This window comes from Pleurodeles waltl, chromosome 3_1, assembly GCF_031143425.1.
Source record: "Pleurodeles waltl isolate 20211129_DDA chromosome 3_1, aPleWal1.hap1.20221129, whole genome shotgun sequence".
Taxonomy (NCBI): Eukaryota; Metazoa; Chordata; class Amphibia; order Caudata; family Salamandridae; genus Pleurodeles; species Pleurodeles waltl.
In genome coordinates, this window is record NC_090440.1 from 1,717,237,125 (window position 1) to 1,717,262,565 (window position 25,441).

General features: G+C 47.2%; 1 protein-coding gene across 2 annotated transcripts in view; it reads left to right on the forward strand.

Annotated features, from left to right (window-relative positions):
* TMEM218 (transmembrane protein 218) overlaps positions 1 to 25,441 on the forward strand; it is a 111,462-nt gene that overhangs the window by 57,575 nt on the left and 28,446 nt on the right. For both annotated transcript variants that reach the window (XM_069225623.1, XM_069225622.1), the window contains exon 2: positions 19,055 to 19,180. In XM_069225623.1, coding sequence (XP_069081724.1) covers positions 19,071 to 19,180 — 110 coding nt within the window. In that variant the 5' untranslated portion in view covers positions 19,055 to 19,070. The remainder of the gene's footprint in view (positions 1 to 19,054; positions 19,181 to 25,441) is intronic.

Genomic DNA, 25,441 nt, shown 5'->3' on the forward strand with positions numbered 1-25,441 from the left:
GATGCTGTGGAGTTCGTGTATGACAGACTCCCTGACCATATACACTTATGGCTGCCCTGCACTTACAATGTCTAAGGTTTTGCTTAGACATTGTAGGGGCATAGTGCTCATGCACTGGTGCCCTCACCTATGGTATAGTGCACCCTGCCTTAGGGCTGTAAGGCCTGCTAGAGGGGTGACTTATCTATGCCATAGGCAGTGTGAGGTTGTCATGGCACCCTGAGGGGAGTGCCATGTCGATTTAGTAATTTTCTCCCCACCAGCACACACAAGCTGGCAAGCAGTGTGTCTGTGCTGAGTGAGGGGTCCCCAGGGTGGCATAAGACATGCTGCAGCCCTTAGAGACCTTGCCTGGCATCAGGGCCCTTGGTACCAGGGGTACCAGTTACAAGGGACTTACCTGGATGCCAGGGTGTGCCAATTGGGGAAACAAAGGTACAGTTTTAGGGAAAGAACAGTGGTGCTGGGGCCTGGTTAGCAGGCCTCAGCACACTTTCAAATCATAACTTGGCATCAGCCGAGGCAAAAAGCCAGGGGTAACCATGCCAAGGAGGCATTTCCTTACAAAAGGTAGTGCAGGTGTACTGTGGTACTGCAACAAGCATGGCGGTGTGGGGTCATGGACCCTTTGCCAGGAGGCTCTGCGTCTCTGGACATGGCCGGAACAGCAGGGCATAACCCTGTTGGTTCAACACCTGGCAGGTTCTCTGAACACCAGGGTGGACGAATTCGGCCGACGTTGCTTAGCGGATCACAAATGGTATCTCCATCCGGAGGTGGCGCAAGGACTCTTTCAGCTATGGGGAGAGCCTTGGTTAGATCTGTGTGCCTCCGTAGAGAACGCGCAATTTCCGCAGTTTTGTGCATTGGAGTTACCAAGGGGGCTATCGATAGGCAACGCTTTTCGTCACAAGTGGAGTTCAGCCGTCCTGTATGCCTTTCCGCCCATACCACTTCTGCCCAGAGTTCTCAAGAAAATCAAGAATGATCGGGCCCAAGTAATACTAGTGGCTCCGGATTGGGCACGGAGAGTCTGGTATCCAGAGCTTCTCAAAATAGGCATCAGTCTTCCAATCAGGTTGCCTCTTCAGGAGGATCTTCTGTCGCAGCAGCGGGGGGAAGGTTCTTCACCCGAACCTGCCAACCTTGCGGCTTCCTGCGTGGAGGTTGAGCAGCGACAGTTGATGGTTTATGACCTCTCTTCTGAAGTCTGTGATGTCATTCTGGCAGCCTGGCGTCCCTCTTCTAAGTTGATTTATGCCTGCCGGTGGAAACGTTTTTTTTCATATTGTGCAGAGAAGTTTATTGATCCTCTTTCTTCTTGTCTATCAAATGTCCTTTTGTTTATTCTATCTCTTGCCCAACAGGGTTCCTCCTTAGGGACTGTCAAGGGCTATCTTGCTACCTTATCAGCTTTTCTACGTTTGCCTGACCAACCTTCTTTGTTCAAGTCTCCAATCGTACAAAGATTTTTGAAAGGGCTTGTACATATGCCTCCACCTGTGCCTTTTTTCATGCCCCAGTGGGATCTTAATCTTGTACTTACTTTTCTGATGTGTGTTCCTTTTGAGCCTTTACATAACTGTCCTCTCCGGCTGCTCACTATAAAAACAGCCTTTTTGGTAGCAATTACATCTGCTAGGAGAGTGAGTGAGCTGCAGGCTTTATCATCAAAACCACCATATCTCATGATATATCCTGATAAAGTTGTCCTCAGAACTTGTGCCTCTTTTCTCCCCAAGGTGGGGACCCCTTTCCATCTGAGTCAAGATATCACCCTGCCCACCTTCTTTGAGCCACTGCATCCCTCCATGGAAGAGGAGCGTCTCCATCTGCTGGACTCAACAAGAGCGTTATCGTTCTACCTTGACCGCACAAAAGAGTTCCGGGTGGACAACCAACTCTTTGTGGGGTACGTTGGCGCAAAGAAGGGTTGGGCAGTACAGAAACAGTCCATTTCACGCTGGGTCATTCTCTGTATAAAGATTTGCTATGCTTTGGCCAAGAAGCAGCCTCCAGAGGGCTTGAGGGCTTACTCTGCCAGAGGAAAAGCTGCTGTCACTGCGTTAGCTCGTTGCGTACCATTACTTGACATCTGCCAAGCAGCAACGCGGGCTTTATTGCACACGTTTGCGAGACATGACTGCCTAGATAGCCAGGTGAGGAGAGAGGGGTGTTTCTCCCACTCGGTCCAGCAGGACTTCCTGGTATGAAATATATCCTCAAGTCCCACCACCAGGAGTTATAGCTTGCGTATCTATGCTAAGGTAAGGAATCTGCAGCTTGAAGTCTCTATGAGATGAACAAGTTACTTACCTTCGGTAACAAATTATCTGGTAGAGACTGTCTAGCTGCAGATTCCTTACACCCACCCAAGCCTCTCCGCTCTGCAGATATATATATGTTTTGGTATTTTGCCTTTCTTTAGGGCATGTCTTTTTCTTCAAATAATCAAGTTAAAAAACTAAATGCTGTTGGTTCTTCCATGACTCTGCGCTTCTGGCGTGGAAAGTTGTGGAAAAAGAACTGACGTACACGCGCTGAGGTGGCGTGTATATAGACAACCGTGACGTCACAGACAGCTCCAAAGTCGCTGATGATGCTATGCGGAGCCGGACGACGCATGCGGATCCGAACGATGCCACCCGATGGCGCGCGCAGGGTATTGCTCAGCAGAAAGGTTCCAGATTTGAAGCTGACGCCAGGGAATTCTAAGCTAAGGAATCTGCAGCTACATAGTCTCTACCAGATCATTTGTTACCGAAGGTAAGTAACTTGTTGTTCTAGTACACTTCAGAATTACATAAGTGCTTTGTCTTTGCTTTCCTAACTGATGGATGCATATTTTTCATTTAAAGGTATTTGCTATTTGCATTTTGTTGTGCATTGCAAAAAATAACATTCTAAAATTTTAAAAACCCCTCTCACTTTGCAGTCAGAGAAAGAAATGTAAATGCCAATCCCCATGTTAAAAGAATAAAGCAGCCTGACATTTGACCTGTGACTTCGAATGACAAGTCACATGGGACACGTTAAAGACAGAATTTAAAGGCTTCTTTATTTAGTGTTCTGACTTTTGGGACCTGCCAAAAATCAACTTGTAACTCACAGTTTGGTAAACAATGTCTTAGAGTAATACATCCCCATCTTCAAATCATTGTGGGGTATTAAAGCCAGATTCCTTCATTAAGTGATCATCGACCAGTAAACTCCTGTTCTAAAGTTATCTTGGGATCATTCTTGAGTAATGCAGCCTCATTCTGGAGTAATCACAAGATTTTTCTGGAATAATACAGCCCCATCCTGAAATACTCAGGATTATCCTGGAGTAATATAGCCGAATCCTGAATTCATCATGAGATCATCCTGTGGTAGTATAAGATCATCACGTTTTCCACTGAAGTAATCAGGAGCCTAACTTGCAGTAATATAGCCTAATCCTGAAATCATCATGGGATCATCCTGCAGTAGTAAATGATCATCAAATGTTTTCCACTGAAGTAATCAGGAACTAATCCTGGAATAGTTTCTGTGACAACTCTAGTCATCTCATTTAAATATTTCATTCTATACACAAACTTCAGGATGGCTTGTGATGACCTCCCCAGATAATTACAGGAATAGATCAGCTTAAGTCATCGAATGAATTCAATGAATTCAAAATTATTCAAGAATGATCTTCCTTTTTGACTTGGGTAATTCATATTTATTAGCCTGTACTGATTTATCCCCTCAAAGATTGAAAAACTTATATTTATTCTTTGAAGTAAAAAGAAAAAGCGGTACCCATCCCATGCTGGAACTGTGCCACATGAAATCAGAAAAATCTGTTCTTAATCCTAGCTTTATTGGTTATCTACTGGTGTACTCCTCAGCAATTACTAGATCTCACTGTACTTTTTACTTAATTGTTGCATTTGAGAGCGCCTAGTTGAGGATAAGAACTTTAATGTTTAGTAGTCTATAACACAACTTCATCTGTATGAACATGGCAAGCCTCACTGAGTAATAGCTGGCTTGGTTCAGTAATGACATCATAATGCAGGGGTTTGTGGATTTTTTTCCTAAGTTCATGTTTAGAAACAAGCCCTTCTAAATAATGGCACTTAGGCCCTCATTACAACCCTGGCGGACGGTGTTAAAGCGGCGGTAAGACTGGCAACAGGCCGGCAGTAAAAAAATAGCAATTACGACTGTGGCGGAAACCACCAACAAAGACAGCCACTTTAACACTCCGACCACCACGGCGGTACAAACAAACAGCGCAGCGGACACCGCCAACAGACAGGCGGGAGATAATGTACCGCCCACACTATTATGACAGGCCAATCCGCCACCTTTTCCGGGGCAGATTCACCTCGGATAAAAACATGGCGGAAACAGGAATTTCGAAGGGAAAACTCTCACCTGTACACACTCCACGAGGACACAATGGAACCGGAACTCCAAATCCTACCTGCGATAGTCTTCCTGCTCCTCTACCAGGAGCACGAACGCTGGCGGCGAAGACCACGTTAAGTACTGCACCTACAACACAGGGGAGGGGGGAGGAAAAAAAACAGGGACACACACATGCAACACCCCCACCCTCACCCACTACAACACACACACTAATGCATATTAATACATCACAGTTACACCCCCCAAACCCCCCCGGAAGAATGCAAAGACCAAAGAAAATGAGTGTAACCATCGGAATATATTACAAACAAGTAGGCAGATATATATATATATATATATATATATATATATATATATATACACACACACACACACACACCATGTACAAAATATATACCAGGCATAGTAGTCCAGGTACTGCACAAAGAAAGTCCGTGGAACCCTGGGACCACACAGTATGGGCGAGGCCCACACAAGATCCCGGACCATGACAGAGAGAACACTGCAGGGGCATCAGAGAGCAAGAAAACAGGCACCTCAGGGAGAGGGAAAGGGGGGGGCACCTCAGCCGCTTGAGTGCACGACGCCAAATCCACAAGGGGGCCCCATGCCCACTGTTACATCCTGGGGAGTGCAAAGCCACAGTCTCACAAGTCTCCCAAGTGGGTGGTTTGCCCACTGTTCGATCCTGGGGAGTACAAAGCCACAGTCTCACAAGTCTCTACAGTGGGTGGTTTGCCCACTGCTTTGTCATGGAGAGTGCAAAGCCACAGTCTCACAAGTCTCTACAGTGGGTGGTTTGCCTACTGTTCAATCCTGGGGAGTGCAAAGCCACAGTCTCACAAGTCACCCAAGTGGGTGGTTTGCCCACTGTTCAATCCCGGGGAGTGCAAAGCCATAGTCTCACAAGTCTCCCAAGTGGGTGGTTTGCCCACTGTTCAATCCTGGGGAGTGCAAAGCCACAGTCTCTCAAGTGGATAACCGTCTCCACTGGTTCTGGAGGGGGACTGGTGCCCAGAGTGCTTCATCCTGTGAAGGACAGATGTAGTGGATGCATGTCTCCACTGGTTCTGGAGGGGGACTGGTGCCCAGAGTGCTTCATCCTGTGAAGGACAGAGGTAGTGGATGGATGTCTCCACTGGTTCTGGAGGGGGACTGGTGCCCAGAGTGCATCACTCACCCCGTGACGGACCCAGTTGCGTCAGTGCCCCTGCCGCTCATGGACTAGCGGTGCTTGAGACGGCGGTGCCCTGTTCAGCGGTGCTTGACACAGCGGTCCTTCATGGCCTAGCGGTGCTTGACACGGCGGTCCTTCATGGCCTAGTGGTGCTTGACACGGCAGTCCTTCATGGCCCAGCGGGACTTTTGCTGGTGGTCCTTCATGGCCCAGCAGGGCTGGTCCTGGCGGTGTCCTCCTGGGCAGCTGGGCTGGGTCTGGCGGTGGCCTCCTGGGCAGCTGGGCTGGGGCTGGCAGTGTCCTCCTGGGCAGCTGGGCTGGGTCTGGCGGTGTCCTTCTGGGCAGTGGGGATGATGGCGGTCTTCTCTGCGTGCTGCTCTTCCTAGACTTGCTGAGTTTCTTGTGCCCCTTCCCCACCTTGGAAGGTGTCACAGCTGACTCCACACTCCCACTGGGACCCCTGGGAGCGGCTTTGGTGGCTAGAGTCTTCCCCCTCTCCCGCCGGGCACTGGCCAACTTCTGATGCTTCACAGGTGGGGGACTGTCTGTGCTGTGGGTCAGTGCCACACTGGCTGCCCTAGTGGCCGGTGCACTCCAGATTCCGAGACTACAGGCACCACTGGTCCCGGAGATGTTTTGGCTGAGGTGCTACTTCGGGACCTATGAGCTGGACAAGGTGGGGGAGGTGTGGGAAAAAGGTCAAGGGTGGACATGAAAAGTTTTTTGGACACACTGGGACGGGTAGCTGGAGGGGGTTTGGGAGTGGAGGAAGAGGTGGTGGTTGTAGGAGATGTCCGTTTGCCGACTTTGGGTGAAGGTGCATGCGCTGGGGTGGATGGCTGTTGGGTGGGTGTGTGCCTGCGTTTGTGTATCGTGGGAGGGTCCGTCACAGACACACTGGGAGAGGACAAAGGGGACGTGTGAATGGTAGTGGGGGTGGTGACTGCACGTGAGTGGGGTGTGGTGGTGGGTGTGCTGGAGAGGGACGTAGTGGCTGTAGAGGTAGTGCATGCAGGTGTGAGTATAGACGAGACTGGGAGGGAGGAGGGGGACGAGGAGGGGGACACAGTGGAGGCAGTGGATGTTGGTGTGTCTGCATGTGTGTGCTGCTTGCTTGAGTGCCTGTGGGATGTGTGGTGCTTAGGTTTGCCTGAGCTTCCCTTGTGTGTTGAGGTGTGTGCAGGCTGGCCTGATGGTGTGCTTGGGATAGGTAGAGGTACAGGGGATTGGGTCTGGGTGGAGGAAGTTGGAGGGGGGAGGCTAGAGACGGGGACAATGGCTGCCATCAGTGCTGAGGCCAGAGTTTGAAAAGCTCGGTGAAGGGCCGTCTGACCAGAATGAATGCCCTCCAGGAATGCATTAGTTTTTTGCAAATGCCTTTCTACACCCTGGATGGCATTCAAAATGGTAGACTGCCCAACAGTGAGGGACCTGAGGAGGTCAATGGCCTCCTCACTGAGGGCAGCAGGGGTGACTGGGGCAGGGCCTGAGGTGCCTGGGGCGAAGGTGATGCCCACCCTCCTGGGTGAGCGGGCACAGGGCGAAAGCTGAGGGGCTGCTGGGAGGGTGGTGCTGGTAGGGGGGGGGGGTGGCGGCTGTACCTGTAGATGCGGGGGCACAGATGTTAGAGCCACCACAAGGGAGCTCCCATCAGAGGACGAGTCCGTGTCGCTGGTGTCCGCTCCTGTCCCCGCCGTGGAGCTCCCCTCGCCCTCCGTCCCATTGGTGAATTCCGGGTCCGTAGTCTCGCCCCAGGGCCATGTGGGATGCAGCTCCCTCCTGCTCCGGTGCCACTGCTCCTTCGCCTGATGGTGCTAATGCACACAAGAACAGGGAGACCACAAAAAGGGGGGGGAAGACAGAAGAAAGACATGTTGAGTGCATGGATTACCGCTACTGTTGGTGGACAGGACAGACACAGAAGCCCCCTGCACTACGCCGCATTCTTGGGCTCCACTGTTTAATTCCTGGTAAATGGCCTACAGGGCTATGGACGACATCTGCACACATAGATAACACAGGGGCATGAATTGCTGTACTTGGCACTCTACAGAGGTGGGCTGGGGTGCCACATGGCCTGCCTTACGGAGGGGCCTTGCCTACGGAACTCGCCCTGGCCTAGGGAAACCCCCAGCCCTCCTCCCCCACCCAGACACCTCCACTGCACGCAAAGTCAGCAGAATGACAGTGTACTCACCCCCTTGTGTCTGCTGTGATGCCCTCAAGTGCCCATCCAACTCCGGGTAGGCCACCGCCAGGATCCTAAACATCAGGGGGGTCATGGTGCGACAGGCACCCCTCCCACGTTGGGAGGCCGTCCCCAGCTTAGCCTCCGCCGTCTTCTTGCTCCAGCGGCGAATGTCCTGCCATCTTTTCCGGCAGTGGGTGCTCAGTCTGTGGTAGACCCCCAGGGTCCGGACGTCCTTGGCGATGGCACACCAAATATCTTTCTTCTGGTGGGCGCTGACCTACATGAAATGTACAGGGGAAGAAGAGAAACTTATTACCAACTGCACCGTCAAAGTGATTGGCCCCCATCCCTACCCTTGCCATGTGGCACATGCATTCACCGTCTTTCATGCACGCAGCACTCTGCCCCTTCCTTCTTACATCCAGCCCTCTCCACACAGGCATAGCCCATACAACATGCTCCCTGTGTACTTACCTGTTTGTCTGGAGGACCGTAGAGTAGCGTGTACTGGGGGAGGACCCCATCCACGAGCTTCTCCAACTACTCCGATGTGAAGGCAGGGGCCCTTTCCCCAGACGCACGAGCCATTGTCTCTTCCAGACCGAGGTCACAGCAGCACTTGCAGTGTAGGTCCTCTCCTGTCGAAGATCAGGTATCGAGTGATTGAACAGATAGAAAATGGCGGTCACGTCCGCGGCGGTGCATACCGTCATCCGGCGTACATCGTCATTGGCTCCTGGGGCCCATAGGGTCCAATGTTAGCCAATGCAGCATTGCGCCGCAGTCTTTGACCCCCTACCGCGACAGTGTACAACGCCAGCGCAGTTACCTCCCTTCCCATTGTCCCACTTTAGAGGTCAGGCAGCCGCCATTTCAGGAGCCCACATGGCTTCATTTTCAACTGCGTCACACATACCTAGGCCTAGTTTCAACACACATACAGGCTACCTTTTGTGTATGATTGGTGTTCTGGGTAAACTGTGGGTACGTACCTCTGAGTTGTTTTACTCTGTACTCGCTGTTGTCCTTCATAGGCACCGTCCGCTGGGACATGTGAGGAGATGGCGGCATCCTCCGGTGTACCGACCGTTGGTGGACCTGTGGACAATGGCGGAGCGACATTTGATATTCACCTACAGGCTTGACCGTGCCACAATCCAGGAACTGGGTACCCAGTTGGAGCCAGACCTGATGTCAGCAATCCGCCATCCCACAGGAATCCCCCCTCAAGTGCAAGTTCTGTCAGTGCTCCATTTCCTTGCAAGTGGGTAATTTCAAACAACAGTGGCCATGGCATCAGGGATGTCCCAGCCTTTGTGTTCCAACGTATTGTCCAGAGTGTTGTCTGCCCTGCTGAAACACATGCAGAGCTACATCGTTTTCCCTCAGGTGGAGGATTTGCCTACAGTGAAAGGTGATTTCTATACCCAGGGACACATCCCCAACATCATAGGTGCCATTGATGGGACACATGTGGCTTTGGTACCCCCCCCCACAGGAGTGAACAGGTGTACAGAAACCGTAAGAGTTATCATTCGATGAATGTACAGATGGTATGTTTGGCAGACCAGTACATCTCCCATGTGAATGCCAAGTTCCCTGGCTCAGTGCATGACGCCTACATCCTGCGGAATAGCAGCATCCCTTATGTGATGGATCAACTCCAGAGGCACCGTGTGTGGCTATTAGGTGAGCACCTGGAAGCATACTCAGTGGGAATGGTTGTCTGGGGTTATCCCTCCAGGTTATTGTGTGTGTCTAACAGTTGCCCCTCGCCATTTGCAGGTGACTCTGGTTACCCCAACCTGTCATGGCTACTGACCCCAGTGAGGAATCCCAGGACAAGGGCAGAGGAACGCTACAATGAGGCCCATGGGCGAACTAGGAGGGTGATCGAGCAGACCTTCGGCCTCCTGAAGGCCAGGTTCAGGTGCCTCCATATGACAGGTGGATCCCTATTCTACTCACCAAAGAAGATGTGCCAGATCATCGTGGCCTGCTGTATGCTTCATAACTTGGCATTGCGACGATAGGTGCCTTTTCTGCAGGAGGATGGTCCAGATGACGGTGTTGTTGCAGCTGTGGAGCCCATGGACTGTGATGAGGAAGAAGCAGAGGAAGAAGACATGCACAACAGGGACTCAGTGATCCTGCAATATTTCCAGTGAGACACAGGTAGGAATACAGACCTGCCTACTATATGTACTTTGACACTACTACCTCTCTCCTGTCTGTCGTTTTCACCCAGTGTATGGTCACTGAGTTGTCACTTTCTCTTACGATTTCACAGATGTGGGTCCCACTGTGTGACATCTGCTTAGATTCCTCATGGACTAGAGCTGTGTGACATAGGTATGTTGACATTACTATTTAAAAAACATTTTGTCACTGTAATTGCTAATACACTATTTCGAAATCACAGACAGACTCCAGATAATTTTGTGCTTTAGGTGTGTTTATTTAAATGCTCAATATTGGAGGGGGTAGTGAAATGGTGAGGGGTGATGGCGGAGGAGTGTCCATGGCAGAGTCCAGTCTATTAGTCTCACAGGTGCATTGCCCATATGGGCATAGGAAGTGGAGCTGGGGCAGTTTAATTATGGACAGGGTGACAAAGTGGGACAGTAGGATGACAATCAGGGTGGTCTCATTTCTTGGCGGGGGTCTTGGCATCGTGCTCTGTCTTTGTCCTTGATCTCAGGGACCGTTTGCGGGGTGGTTCTCCTTCTGCAGGGGGTGGGGTGCTGGTGTGGTGGTGCTGTGGCGGGGCGTCCTGTCCACTAGCGCCGGCGGAGGTGGTGGGCAGTTCACCATCCATGCTAGTGTCAGGGGCCCCTTGTAGTGCCACAGTGTCCCTCCTGGTGTTGAGTAGTTCCTTCAGCACCCCTACGATGGTGCCGAGGGTGGAGCTGATGGTTCTGAGTTCCTCCCTGAAGCCCATATACTGTTCCTCCTGCATGCGCTGGGTCTCCTGAAACTTGACCAGTACCGTTATCATCGTCTCCTGGGAGTGGTGGTAGGCTCCCATGATGGAGGAGAGGGCCTCATGGAGAGTGGGTTCTCTTGGCCTGTCCGCTCCCTGTCGCACAGCAGCCCTCCCAGTTCCCGTGTGCCCACTACCACTGACTCCAGGTCCCTGTTGTTGTTGGGGTGGTGGGTTATCCTGGGTTCCCCGTAGTGGTGGACACACAGCTGATTGACGTGTCCTGGGAACGGAGGTATGGGCCCGCTGGGTGGGTGCTGTGCTGGTGTTTCCAGTGGGGGGAAGGTCTGTGGTGGCCTGTGCCTGTGTGAGGGGAACAGACTGTCCAGAGGTCCCCGATGGTCCGGGCTGGTCATCTAGATCCAGTTGGACAAGGGTGCTGTCATCACTGGGCCTCTTCTGTTGGTGTTGTGGACATGTGTGGACCCTCCTGTCCGGTGACATTGGGTAGGGGTCCTGCAGGGGTATAAAAGGATGTTTATTAAATCTGTGTGTGTAATGGTGTGCAATGGGTGGGTGACCATGTACCCCAGTGCTAGCATTCCTGTGTGGGAGCTTGTGTGATGATGGTGTATGGGGGTGTATGGGTATGTGCAGTGGGCATGCTTTGGTGATGGGTGTCCATGCTTTGTTGTTGCATGCAGGGCTTGGTGTTGGGATGTGTGGGTTGTGATGTTGGGACATATGTGAGGAGTTGGGGTGCTGGGGGTGAGGGTGAGGGTGGGGGTATGTGATAGCATACAGGTAGGGTGGGGGATGTAATAGTAAAGCTTTGTCTTACCAGAGTCCATTCCTCCACCTACTCCTGCGAGGCCCTCAGGATGCAGAATCGCCAAGACCTGCTCCTCCCATGTTGTTAGTTGTAGGGGAGGAGGTGGAGGTCTGCCGCCAGTCCGCTGAACCGCCAGGTGGTGTCTTGAGACCACAGAACGCACCTTCCCCCCGTAGGTCGTTCCACCTTTTCCTGATGTCCTCCCGATTTCTTGGATGCTGTCCCACTGCGTTGACCCTGTCCACTATTCTTCGCCATAGCTCCATCTTCCTTGCTATTGAGGTGTGCTGCACCTGTGATCCTAATAGCTGTGGCTCTACCTGGACGATTTCCTCCACCATGACCCTGAGCTCCTCCTCTGAGAACCTGGGGTGTCTTTGCCGTGCCATGGGGTGGTGTAGGTGATGTGTGGGGTGGAGTGTGTGGTGATATGTAGTGGTGTGTTGTGTGAGGTGCGTGGAAGTTGTGTGGGTGATGGTGTTGTGTGCCTGTGGATGCTGTTGTTCTTGCTGGTGGTGTCTCTCTCTGGCCTTCTTTCGGAATGTTTGGTAGTAGGGGTTTGTGGGTGATGTGGGTGTGTGTTTTATATTGTATTGGATGTGTGGGAGTGGTGTGTGTATGTGTATCAGGTGTTTGTATTTTGAATTGTCCAATGTGGCTGTGTTTTGTAAGAGTGTGTGTATTTTGAGCGCGGCGGTGTGTACCGCCAATGGAATACCGCGGTTGAAAGTGTGGTGTGGGCGGGTGTGGTGATAGTGTGGGCGTATTTCTGTTGGCGTGACGGTGGAGGATTTGTTTTCGCCAGTTTATCACTGACCTTTGGTGTGGCGGACTTGTGTGGGTGTCTGACTTTTGGCGGATTCCGAGCTGTGAGTCATAATAGCTGTGGCGGAATTCCGCGGCTGCTGCGGTGTGTTGGCGGTCTTCTGCACGGCGGTATGTGCCTTTTACCGCCAATGTTGTAATGACCGCCTTAGTGTAAAAAGACGTTGTACTAAAGTGAACCTTTCTTGTGTTATCAAGATATACATTTCAAGTCTTTATCCTACGCAAAATGTGATGTTAGTTGCATGATTTATATGCCAAAAGATTTTGACGGTTTGACTTATGCTCTTATAGCTAACTTAAACCCTTGGCTCTGCCGTCCCTATAAATTTGCATCTACCAACCCTCCCTTCTAACGTTCCTCTCCATCCTTCCCGTTCATAAAGAACCACAGGCGTGCCAGCAGCCTAGTTTGGTCTGCACAAGACGACAAGCTTTTCACGATCAGCTTCAGCCCCTGAGAACTGGATGACACCTGGTCAATGATTGTAAGGGAGGACAGCTCAGATAAAGGACACATGCGGACTCCACAGCCAACCAGCACTTCGAAATTCGGAGGCGTGCACTAGGATTGGCTGGTTGTTTCTTCAGTGCTTCAGTCTTCGGTCCTATTACACTTTAGCAGTGATGCCCCCTTCCAGGGGACTTGCAGCAAGTTTTGGGCCGTGACATTGGTTGTTATGCGTACCGGAGGTTCTGAAATTAAAACAAAAGGCATCCGTTAAAAAAATCTGCAACAGAGAACAGGTGTGTTGTGAACAAAACAAGAGTCTTTTGTAGATTGAAATTCAGCATTTATTATACAAACAGCAGACAACCACTCCACCAGCCCATCCAACCAAGGTGTAGCTACCATAGCTAGAACAGTTGCACAAAGTTCTAAGGCTCTGAAGCAGAACAAATCATACCAGTATCGCTCCTACTCTTACCCCCGCCCAACAAAATGGAAAACAAAAGACAAAATGTAACATTGGAATTGCAAAGTCTGTTGCAGCACAAAACATACCCAACATTGGTAAATTCAAACAGCACTGATAAACTGCAAGAAAAACATAGCATATAATATGTATAACAAAATATGACATTAATGTAAAGAACACACAGATTAAAGATTGCATTAACAACATAGTCCAACTAGGAGCTGGGCCAAAACATCAATTCAAAACATAATCTTGCAAATGTTTCAGAGGATTGGTCTTCCTTCTGCTGCTCTCCCTCCTACAGAATTAAAGGAAGAAGTGGTGTCCGAAACGCCTTCCTGAGAGATATTGGTGGATTCCTATGCTGGACCAGCACAAGACCTTTAAGATGACCTTTCCTCATAACTCATGATAACATCTCAACAAACATTGCTCATCCACAAATTACCTTCTGGCATGCCCGCCCCATTAGTATTCTCCAACTCACTTGACCACCAAAAGCAATGGTGTGTATGTCTGGAGGCGACAAGCAAATTGAACCCCATTCTGACCAATACAGCTAATCAGTAATAATGGTGATAAGTAACCAGGAATCCAGTGTGACTCTTAATTTGGTTTTACCAATATACACATCACAATTAAGGTCTGCTCTTTTAGAATCCTTTTGAATTGCACCCAACATATTGATGGATAGTACTACTCTGTTGTCCGATTCTTTAGCTAAATCAAGGCTTACAGTCCACTCTTCATCTTTAACAAGCCCCATGTTTTGAACATCCTTGCAGACTTTCGCAAAGTGTCCCATCTTCTTACATTTTAACCAAGATTTACTCTGAAACCACATCCGAAACAAGTGTTTGAAGTACTAATAAGTTTTCCACTCTTCCCAGAACCCTTATTCATTGAACTGTGAGATTTAGACTTGGTTGTGACCATAATCACTTGTTCAGGATGCAAATTGTCCCTGTTTTTATTCAGTGCCTTAAAAGTCTGTATGGACCTCTCAGTGCCTCTAGCTATTTCTAAGGTCTCATTGAGATTGGGGTCGCAACAGCACAAAAGCTTTTCTTGAATTTGTTTATCAAAACAGTTTACAACAGTTTGATCCCTAAAATAGTTATCTAGATTACCATTAAATTTGAACATTGAGGCCAATATTTTTAGTTTGGCCAGAAAAGCATCAATCGATTCCAGCTGAGATTTTGTCCTGGTAAAGAATCTGTCTTTCTACAATTATACTGGTATCATCTTTGAAGTGGTTTTTGAGTCTAATAATGGCTTCTATATAAGCATCCCACTCCATGCTTGGAGGTTAGATGGCCGAAGGCAAATGGTCAAATATAGGTTGACCTTCTGCACCCAGACAGTTGCAGGGTAAAGCTAGCTTCCTCCTTGAATTAAATTTATTACCATCAGTGGCAATAAAGTAGCTCTCAAAATTGTTAAACCATTGGATCTACTTGTATTTACGGATACCAGCGTCAGCTATGAACTGTGGGGGTAATGTTTGTTATTTGCATTTCTAAGGAAAATAAATTGCTGTACGATTAAATGCTATAAAATAGAGTGCCTGTCGCTGGCAGACAGGCAGAATTCTCAAATAGAGTGTACATTGCTGGAAAAGTGCTGAAATATAAGTATATGACACGTTTAATAAAAATGTAGTGATGAAATACTGAGAAATTACGTGCCTGTCGCTGGCAGACAGGCAGAATGCTCAAATAGTGTGCCTATTTCTGGTATAATGATTCAATGTAATTAAATACCACATTAAATACAGTGTACTGATGTGTAGAGTACTGATGTTAATGGCCATTTAATGATATATTGACAAAAATATATTTATGCTTAATAAAATAAAGGCACGCCTGTCGCCAAGGACAGGCAGATTCACTCCTTCCTTAGAAAACGAGTGTACAAGAGCGCGCCTAGCATAAGATTGATTGAGGCGTACTTATCCCCAAAGAGAGGTCAGTAAATAGTGAAGATTGTTCCAAACTATGGCCTCAGAGTGTAAATAACGTGCTCTTCACAGTAAATTGGGCTTGTAAGCTGAGAGCGGGGCGTCTGATGTCAGCCATCCTTGACTGCTCAAAAGGCAGCGCACGTCAGATGGTTACACGCTTCCCTCTAACCATATACTGGAGGTGCGCGGTAATGCTATGCACGTGTTATTTATTGTAGGCATTTATGTAGCCATAAATTATTGTAACCATATATGTGGCGATATCCAAAGTCACAACTAGAGAAAAGTCACCTCCTCAATGCCTCATGTGCGCTGCTCACTTTTCGGACACCTGAACGCCACAGCCAAGAAAATCAGGTCGTACTTGTGTCGTCCGTGGGGCGAGGGTCAAGTTCCCACTTGGTGCCTAAAACATGTTGCGGTGTCAGCAGGAGTCTTTTGTAGATTGAAATTCACCCTTTATTACACAAAAAGCACACGACCACTCTGGCAGCCAGTCCAGCCAAGCCGTAGCTGCCAAAACATGCTCCCAGAACGCTCGCACAAAGTTCTAAGCTTCCGCAGGGGAACGAGTCATAACATCGTGTTAGGCTGAATTGCTGAAGGGGTAAATCACCCAACTCCAGCATAGCACTGGCACATCTTCTGTCCGATATCCGTAACTCTTCACAGTGTAGAGGAAGAAATCGCTGATGAAGAATGTCTTAGCTGCTGAAAACTTTTTTGAAGCTGGCAGGTTTTGTTATTGTGAAAACGTTTGCCGCAACCTCATAGTGCTTACAGTGACTTATTTACGGCAAGGCAAAACTTTATGTTCCTTTGCCTTTTACTTTTTAAGTGTTCATTATGTATCTAATCACTTTTTGCTGCGACTGAGCATTTGTATTGTAAATAAGACATTAAGAGTTGAGTTTTTCGCTGCCTTCACGAAGATTTCTGATATTTTCAAACGTGTAATGACATTACTGCAGATTCCTGGGTTTATCAATGAGATAGGTCTGTTATGCACAGGACCACAAAAGGATGGCCCCCAAGGTGGAGCAGAGTCAAAAACGATTTACATATGGCTGGTTTCAACTAGGGTGACATGGAGAGCAAAAGAGCGGTGCATTTAACCCAGATCTGTGACTGGGGGTGAGTGAAAAGTTTCACCACTCCATCCATTTATCTTGTTGTGTTGCTATGTTCGCCCTAAGTGGCAAGGGTACATCCAGACGTGGGTACCTTGCTCACTGTGTCAGTAGATTCAAGCTAGCCTGGCTGATGAGACGTGATACCTCAAAAGCTGTCCCTGGATGCTTGTTTCCAAACAAGGGAAGACGTGGCTTAGCAGTTCGGACTGGACTGTTCCCAGGAGAAACAGGGTCAAGACTGATTTGCATATGACTGGGTCCAAACTGGGGTAGCATGGTGAGAAAAAGAATGGTGGAATTAACCTATATTTGTGACTGGGAATGAGTGTTTGAAACGTTTCAGCACTCTGTTCATCATCTTGTTGTGTTGCTATGCACAGCAACGCCCTTTTTTTTTCTTCTTTTTTTTAAATCAAAAACACTGAAGCGTTTTGAGAAGCTTCAGTGGTATAATCTTAGTACACAGCCATCACTGCCCTTTTAAAACTAACCTCTGGTTAAAATAATTGCAGTTATAGTTGTGATGTTTGTGAGATTTTTCTATCTAAATTTGACTTTTATGCAGAATTTTGATTTTTCATATTATGCAACTCAAACAATATCAAAACAAGTTGAAAAACACAAATTAAGTTGAGAAATGCAATAGCCTCCACATAGCCATCTTAACCACTGGTCTTTTTAACTTCAATACTCACCAAATACAGAACTGTCCAATTCATGCCTTGGGCACATTTTGTCTCATTCTTGCATGGGGCCAATCATAAATTCATAACTTCTGTCATTGCCAAATCCACCATCATTTTTGGACTTTATAATCATTTTATGAGCTACTGGGGAATATGTCTTTTAATTAAGCTTTTCGTTTTTAGGAGTATAGCTGCTAAATTCTTTTGAATTGATCTGCATGCATTTTGTTTTTCTTGTATTACCTAGTGATCTGCACATTGTTTTTGCACTTTTTGGGCTTCCTGTGATTCTTAGATCTATGCTGCCCCTTGGGCTTAGCTGTTAGTGGAAGGTTAGTGCCCTAGTAAAATTCAGGGTTGGAACATCTTTTTTTTTTTCTTTCTGGCTGGTGACCTGTTTGCAAGACTGCCATTTTTTCCTCTTGGCCGGCGTCCCACACTACAGTGGCCATTTTGATTTGGCATGCTCTGGAGTTTCTTCTCACTTTTGAAGCCATGTGCAGGCCGGATTATATCAAGAAGGAGGATTTGCGTCTGCGCAGCCGGTGTGCCAAAGGCAAGCCAGTCTGCACCTGTTCTGAGCCCAGCATGCTGCCGAATTTACTTTTGAGGTCTATCGACAGCACTACACATGAGTTTTTCCTGTCATTAAGGATTTCCACAATTAATACTGTTTGTCCTGCAGTCCTTCGTAATCTTAATCCTGCCTTAAAATGTTTCAAGCTATTTGTGGTTGGTGATAGTAGGTCTAAAACCAGGCCAGCTACAGGCACAAGGAAGCAGCCTCTGAAGGATGGGGTAGTTTCCGTGCATGGTGGTCGGGATCTTAATGAGCTTAAGCTTATGTATAATATTAAATGCACAATTATCAATGCGGGGTTTTTGGTGATACGTGCAACAGAGAATAGCGTGGTGTTACAAGATAATAAAATGCATTGCTTGTTTAATACTGAAACCTGGATTAGGGATTACAGTGACCCTGTGATAGCTTTTACTGTACCTGCTGGATATATTATTTATACCGTAAGTAGGTGAAACAATGTAGGAGTAGGGGTTTGCGTGATCTGTAAAGAGGCATTTGTATGCTCCTCTTTGCTCGTATCTCAGATACAGGATGCAGAATTATCTCCCTTATCACTAATTTTAAACCACAAATGTTCAGTGAAGTTTCCATTAATGTATAGATCTTCTGGCCCTGTTAAAAACATAATAAGCTCATTTCGATTGATATTCTCAACTGCTTATTTAGAGACAGAATCATTAGCTGAACTGGCGCTTGAATATTCCCTATGACAATGACCTGGACGTTTATACCGCTCAGCTTGTCAACATTTGTTCAGCTTTGGAGCTGACGTAAAAAGAACCTTTTTTTTCAATGTGGACAAAAGCATGATGGCCTGCTTACCCCAGAAGGCCATAATTTCTGTTACCTATAATGGCATACATTCGGAGCGAGTTGCAATCTACAACCTACCTCCATAAATAGTAATGAGGTAGGTTGAATTGCAACCCACTCCGGATGTTAAGTAGGTGTTAATCGACCTATAAATGATCAGTTCTGTTTGAAGAATCAATTAATCAATACGCAAACAATCAGAAGTTAGTTCCAATTAATGATCCTTTTTTTCATATCGATTCTGAGTAAGTATGCCCCCAAATTAAACATGCAGCTTTTTTTGTATAGCCCACTGTAGATTGAAAGTACTTAAATACACAAGTGCCCCTACTCCCTCCCTCTGAAGTGCCACTGCACTTTGATCTGACCACACTAACTAAAAATATTTATTGTATTTTACTGGCACACACTTCAGTCTTATAAAGCAGTTTTAAAATGGTACTGGTGCCATTTGTAATCCTTTTTCATATACTCTCCCTAACTGAAGGAATGATTCCTAGTTCCAGGTCTGCCTGCGGAAGCACTGACAATTGTTAGATGGTCCAAGTGCTGCAAAAGAACTCTAAACCTATCTCTTTTTTTTTCCTTATTTTTCTCCCTTTAGCCCTTCTTCTCCCAGAATGGCTGGAACTGTTCTTGGTGTTGGTACTGGTGTCTTTGTCCTAGCTATCCTGTGGGTGTTGGCTTTGCTGCTGTGTCTACTGTTATCGAGAGCTGCAGGGTTTGCAAAGTAAGTGGTTTGTCAAGAAAAAAAATTAATTTCCCTTTGTCGTACAGTAAAGCTTTCTAAAACACGGTAGACCTGCAATTCTTAACTTGATTGTGTGGACTCTCACTGAACACTGTTAGAAGCTGGGGATCCCCAAATATACAACTTTTACGGTTTGAACCTCAAACGAGAAACAAAACTACAGAAACAAACGAGTATACCTCAAGCCAGTACACACATTATTAAAATATTATTGAGTTCACAAACACAGATATGCAAAAAAACAAAATATTAATTTCAATAGGAAGGTTTGAGCTTTTCAAAATCTATTCCTAAAAGTTAAAGTGATAGGATAAACTCTACATTATAACTTTGACTACTCAATGCATGCTCTCTTTTTGTCTGGCCATAACTCTGATCCAATTGAGGCCACTAATCATTCATACATCATCCCATTTGGTGTACGTAATGCTGCTCCTATGAAACAAGATAATTGTACCATCAATTTCAAATACCTTAGCATTTACAGAGTATTTAAAAATGTCTACATTTCAGTTTTGTGTGTGTGTGTGTATATTTTCCTCATAGTGTAGAGAAAAACCGGCACTCTAGCGTGAGAATCATAATATTTTTTCAGTCCAGCAGCCTCTCGCTCAGAACGCGTTTCAACCGTTATTCAGCCTTTGTCAGTTGTAGAGAGTACGCCGTGTGTCAATCGGTTTAAATACACAGCACCTGTGACATCAACCACAATGGTAAAAATACTTCCTGAATAGGTCTATTTCGGTCACTGTGCACTTCACACAAATAAATCAAACACTGTTTATGTCAAGGCGAAGGCGGAGCGCCTCACCGTGCACCACCACCAGTATCAGAAGCATTGGCAGTCAATAGCTCATAATTTAAAAGCAGTGGTTTTTTTGGCTTTGCAATAGTGTTTTATTGCTAAATTGGATACTGTGTGATAATTGTTGTCGTCAGTTCTATGCTGTGCAAACAAATTAGAAAGGATTTGAAAACCAGAGGCAAATAAATGGCACAATTGACTCTGATGCCATTTAACTTCCTCTCAGTCAGGCCTGACAAAAGTCAGTCCCCCTTTCCGTTTTCTGTTTCAATTACAACACTTTCTGTACAGTAGTTAAGTTGCTCTGGGAGTAACACTGTTGTTTGTGCTTGGAAGGCAGAAGTCAACTGTCAGGCTTTGTCTTCTGACACATTGCTGTTTATGTGTTTTATTTTTTTTAACATTCGGATTGATATTTACGAAGTCCTCTCATTTTGCAGTTAGAGAAAGACAAGTAAAGTGAATGAAAAATTTCTTAGCTAACGTAACGGAAACTTTCAATTCTATTAAAAACTCAGAGGCGAGGATTAGGCTTCACTTTCTTGCTTTAGTTCTCTCACAGCATCCATTAACTTCATTATGGCAATGCTCAACAAACTTAAAACAACTACATTTCCCATGATCCTCATAGGCAGCTCTTCCAATCAGGTCGCCTCTCTTTCCATAAATGGTTGTGCAGACTATGTAGCTTACCCTGTCTTCGAGTGAACACAGCCATTGTGGGAAGTCACTCCTGTTTTGCGGACTCGATATCTGAAACAAAATCGAAAGGTAACCTTCTACATTTACCCAACAGTTAATCCAACTGTCCATAACCAGTTCTCATATTACGAAATATCAGCAAGCGGCCAATTCCAGATATGTTAATTGACAAGCGTTAGCAAAGGTAGTTTCAGGAAGGAAATCATGCGTATTAACAAGTGAGTGGGCTAATCCTCGCCTCATAGTCCTTAATAGAATTGAAACTTTCTGTTATGTTAGCTAGGACATCTTTCAGTCTGTCGGGACCAGAGGCAAGGATTAGGCTAGTTTAAAGCGTGCTCACTACCCAAGTAGTCAGGTTCGAAATTGGCTTAGAATAGAACGTTTAGAAGGTTGATTCAGGAGATCAATCTACAGCGTTAAGGATGTCTTCAAATGTACCCCCCAGGGAAAAAGTCTTAGGGGCCATGGCTCTTCTTACCGAATGAGCCCCAAAACGTGAGGTGTCGGTGCCAGTTTCCTGCAAGGTCCATGCAACCCGCCTCTCAATAGTAGGGGAGGACACAGCTTTGTGAGGTTTGGTCAAGCTTTGATTCCTTTTATCACACACAGTGTTGGGACATCTGGAAATGCTGGTTACATCACCATCCTAGAATTGGTCTTAGTATGTCATGATATATGAAAAGTAACTCCATCGGAGGTAAACACTCTACCTGTTAAGTCCAGTGCTTGCATGACTGAAACTCTTACGGCAAGAAATGAGGCATAAAAACATAGCTAACTTGGCAGACAGTTGTTTCCTTGATAGGTATTTGTTAGAAGGCCATGATTTAAACAAACGCAGGACCTTGTTGACACCCCACAAAGTGGAGTACCTGGGAGTAGGTAGGAGTACACAACCTAATGCTCCTCAAAAGCTTACACACCATCGGCTCTAACACCCTACTTGGGTGACCATTCACAAGTTGATAGCCAGATGATGTAGCTGACCTGAAAGTATTGATAGACCGACAGGCATGGCGTTGGAGGTTAAAGGTGCTAGAAAATTCAAGAGTTGCACAACTTCTGCCCCCATGGGATTCAAATTCTGTTAGACGCACCAACCCAGCCATCAAGACCAATCTGAACGGTATCCTTTGGATGTACTTTCTGCCTGGGCTTTGGCAATTGAATAAGCAGCTTCATTCGAAAGTCCTGGAACTTTCCAACATTTCCTGTAATCCGCCAGGCCATGAGTCAAGGAGCCTGAGAGGACTAGAGGTGCCCTGGGTATCCCTTAGCAGATCTGTAAACAGGGGTAGAGGGATTGGGATATCCCAAGAAAGTTCCATCAGAATCAGAAACTAAACTTGAGACCTCCAGACTAGGGTGATCACCATCACATCCGCCTTTTGCCGCCAGACCCGCGCAGTCAATTTCATGATCCTCGAAAATGGGGGAAAAGCGTACCCCTTCTCCAAACTCCAGTCCTGGAGAAATTAATGTCACTGTTGCCTGGGATCCGGACGCCAGCTGCAATACCTCTCCAGCTGGAAGTCCAGACTGGAGGCGTAGAGATCCATGGAAAACGGACCCCACTGGTCCCTCATCTGTCTGAAAACTTCTGGGTGAAGTCTCCAGAGACTGTTGTCCTTCCAGTGGCAGGAATACCTACCTGCCACTTGGTTGAGATTCCCCAGCAGATGCTCTGCTAACACCGAGATGGGATGTGCCAGGGAGTAATCCCAAAACATCCTGGCCAGGTTGGATAACGTCTGGGACCTCGTACCCCAACCCCCCATGTGTAAGATGTGAGATCTTCAGGCGCTGTAATTCCCGGTAGTGCAGAGGGCCGGGAAAAATGGCCTGTATGGAGGATGAAAGGAGACCCACAACTCAAACTTGGCATAGGGAAATGTGGGTTTTGGAAAGCGCCCTCCTTAACTCATGTCTTATCTTCGCCATCTTGCGCTATCGAAGACTGAGGGCGGCCTTTACGGAATCTATCATTAATCCAAGGAACTCTATTGACTGAGAAGGAGTAAGGGAGGACTTATTTACATTCATAATGAAGCCCAGTGACTCCAGTAACAAAATGATCCATTGGAGATGATGAACCAGGCGTGTTGGCTGTCGTTTGAGGAGTAGAATGTCGTCCAGATAGAAAAATAGACAGACCCCCTGGGACCTGTGGTGTTCGACAACCGGTTTTAACAACTTGGTGAAACACCATGGAGTGGACGACAGTCTGAAAGGAATGGATGTGAATTCGAAAATCTGGTCCCTCCATTGGAACTGCAGAAAACGCCTGTGTGAGGGAAATATGGGAAACTTGAGGTAGGTTTCTTTCAAGTCTAAGCGGACCACCCCATTTGAAACTTAGAGCATATCCCTTAGGAGGCAGATTCCCTCCATCTTGAACTGGCGGTAGAAGAGCCACTTGTTGATTTCCTTGAAATTGATAACTGGGCACTGCCCCTGTCCCTCTTCTCCACCAAAAACAGGTTGCTGAGAAAAATATCTGTACTGAATGATCGCCCCTTTCTCTACCAGCTGGGAGAGGTCCTGATCTACCAGCCACTGTTTTTCCTTTGAAGAAATGAAGGCCCTTGGCCTCTGTGCTTGGACAGGCACTCTGTAAAATTCTGATTGGAAGCTCTTTACGGTTTGGAGGACCCAAGCATCTGATGAAAGAGCCTCTCAGTTGTGCTGAGGCGCAGTCCCCGTCCCTCTTCTCCACCAAAAACATGTTGCTGAGAAAAATATCTGTACTGAATGATCGCCCCTTTCTCTACTAGCTGCGAGAGTTCCTGATCTACCAGCCTCTGTTGTTCCTTTGAAAAAACGAAGGCCCTTGGCCTCTGTGCTTGGACAGGCATTCCATAAAATTCTGATTGCAAACCATTAACGGTTTGGAGGACCTAAGCATCTGATGAAAGAGCCTCCCAGTTGTGCCGAAAGCGCGCTAAATGGCCTCGACCTTTATCTTTACTGAGTTCTGTACTTTTACATTGGGGATTGTTGTAGGAGGCAGAGCTTCTGTGGCCACCTCTGACATCTCCTCGACGTGTGAAGCTCATTGTGAGATAAAAGTTCTGAATCTGGATAGGTCCTGCCACTGACCCCGCCCGCAATGCCCCACCTCCTCCAGGGTCTGGATGCATGACATGGCTGACCGAGTGTCCCTTACCACTACCGGCTGATGCAAAAACACAGGGACTAAAGATGCGTTTAATGGACAACTGAGCTATATTCAATGAATTGGAAATATCCACAAATTTCCCCAGCGTCCTGACAAATGGGTGCCCAAATAGATTCCCTTGGGCCACTGGACCGGCTTTTGTAGTGGAGAGCTTCCCTAACTTGGGATCAATTTTAATTAAGAGAGATTGTCTCCTTTCTGTGGAAATCACGCAGTTAGCGTTTCCAAGAAAGATAAAACCTCCCTGAGCCCAATTTGATATTACGTCTGGGGAAATGATCGAACCAGACACCGTGGCATACTCTGCCATGTCTAAGAGTTTCGCCTATGGGCCAGCCACATCAAGGAGCTTATCCTGGAAAGAGTGCCAGGGGCGATCTATACCTTTTTTGGGATCCCTTATGAAATTCACCAAGAAAGTGGCCATCTTTGCGTCTATTTCTGGTGTAAGGGCAACTGCACTCCAAGGAAGTTCTAGGGCATTCCACCCGAAGGCAATTTCTCACTTACTTATCAAGTAGTTTGCATAACCTGCCCGCTATGTATGAAGCCACCTTGGCGCAGGGCACCATTCTGAAGAAGGAGGGTGGAGGAGCTCTTCCTGATCGAGTATGTCAGAGTCTGGATTTGGCGCTTCGTTAGCTGCAGGAGACTTGGAGGATGGACGCCATGGCCTACAAGGGTCCATGTCGTCATCCAAAGTGTTAGGGGAGTTGTCCCCATCCATTGGGTTTTTGGAGGGTGGGGACGAGGGAGCATCTCCCGAAGCACCTGGAGTGCCCAAATCTGGGGGAAAGGACAAGGAATCAATAAAGGCCTTTTTAAACATGCAAAGTCGTCCACATTCACCCGCCTCCTGCACGTTTGTGTTTAGCAAGAGCTTTTGACGTGGGTGGCTGCTCCGGAGGTTGGGAGGCCGCAGGCCCATCAGCGTCTTCCCTTTAATGAAGGGGTTTTAGCATTACAACTGTAATTTAGATATTTTCCTTTCCAGAGGTGCCACCTTCTGTGTAACAACCTTAAATATGGAGGCATCCATGACTTTGCAGAACTGGTCGTCATTAGGGAGGTAAGTAATACAGTCCTCCTCAGTAACTGTTTCTGACTTTTGGGAGTCCATAGCGGCGTCAGTGCACCAATTTCATAGGACTTAGAGACTGCCAATAAATCTGTGTAAATATACACAGTTATTCCTCCCCAAGGGGTAATTCAGGAGGTAAGCTCTCAAATTTATTGTGCACAGACACTGATGAAGTAGGCCGGAAGAGGCCTATGATGACACCTTGTTGTATGGGGCTATCCCATCTGGGACGCTTCCCTTACGAGTTTAAATGTATTGCCTTACCCACGTCGCGGTTGTAACTCTCCAGGAGGTGTCTCTGTTTTATCACAAAAACGGGCCCAATAATAAATTCATCCCCCGAGTGCTGAAGCGGCCAGATGCATCACTCTGGAACTCAGAATGAAAGTGACGAGCCGGCCTGTTTAATGAGGGAGCAGACACGTAAGAAGGAAAACGTTCCAATGGCCGCGTTGTACCAGAAATATTAAC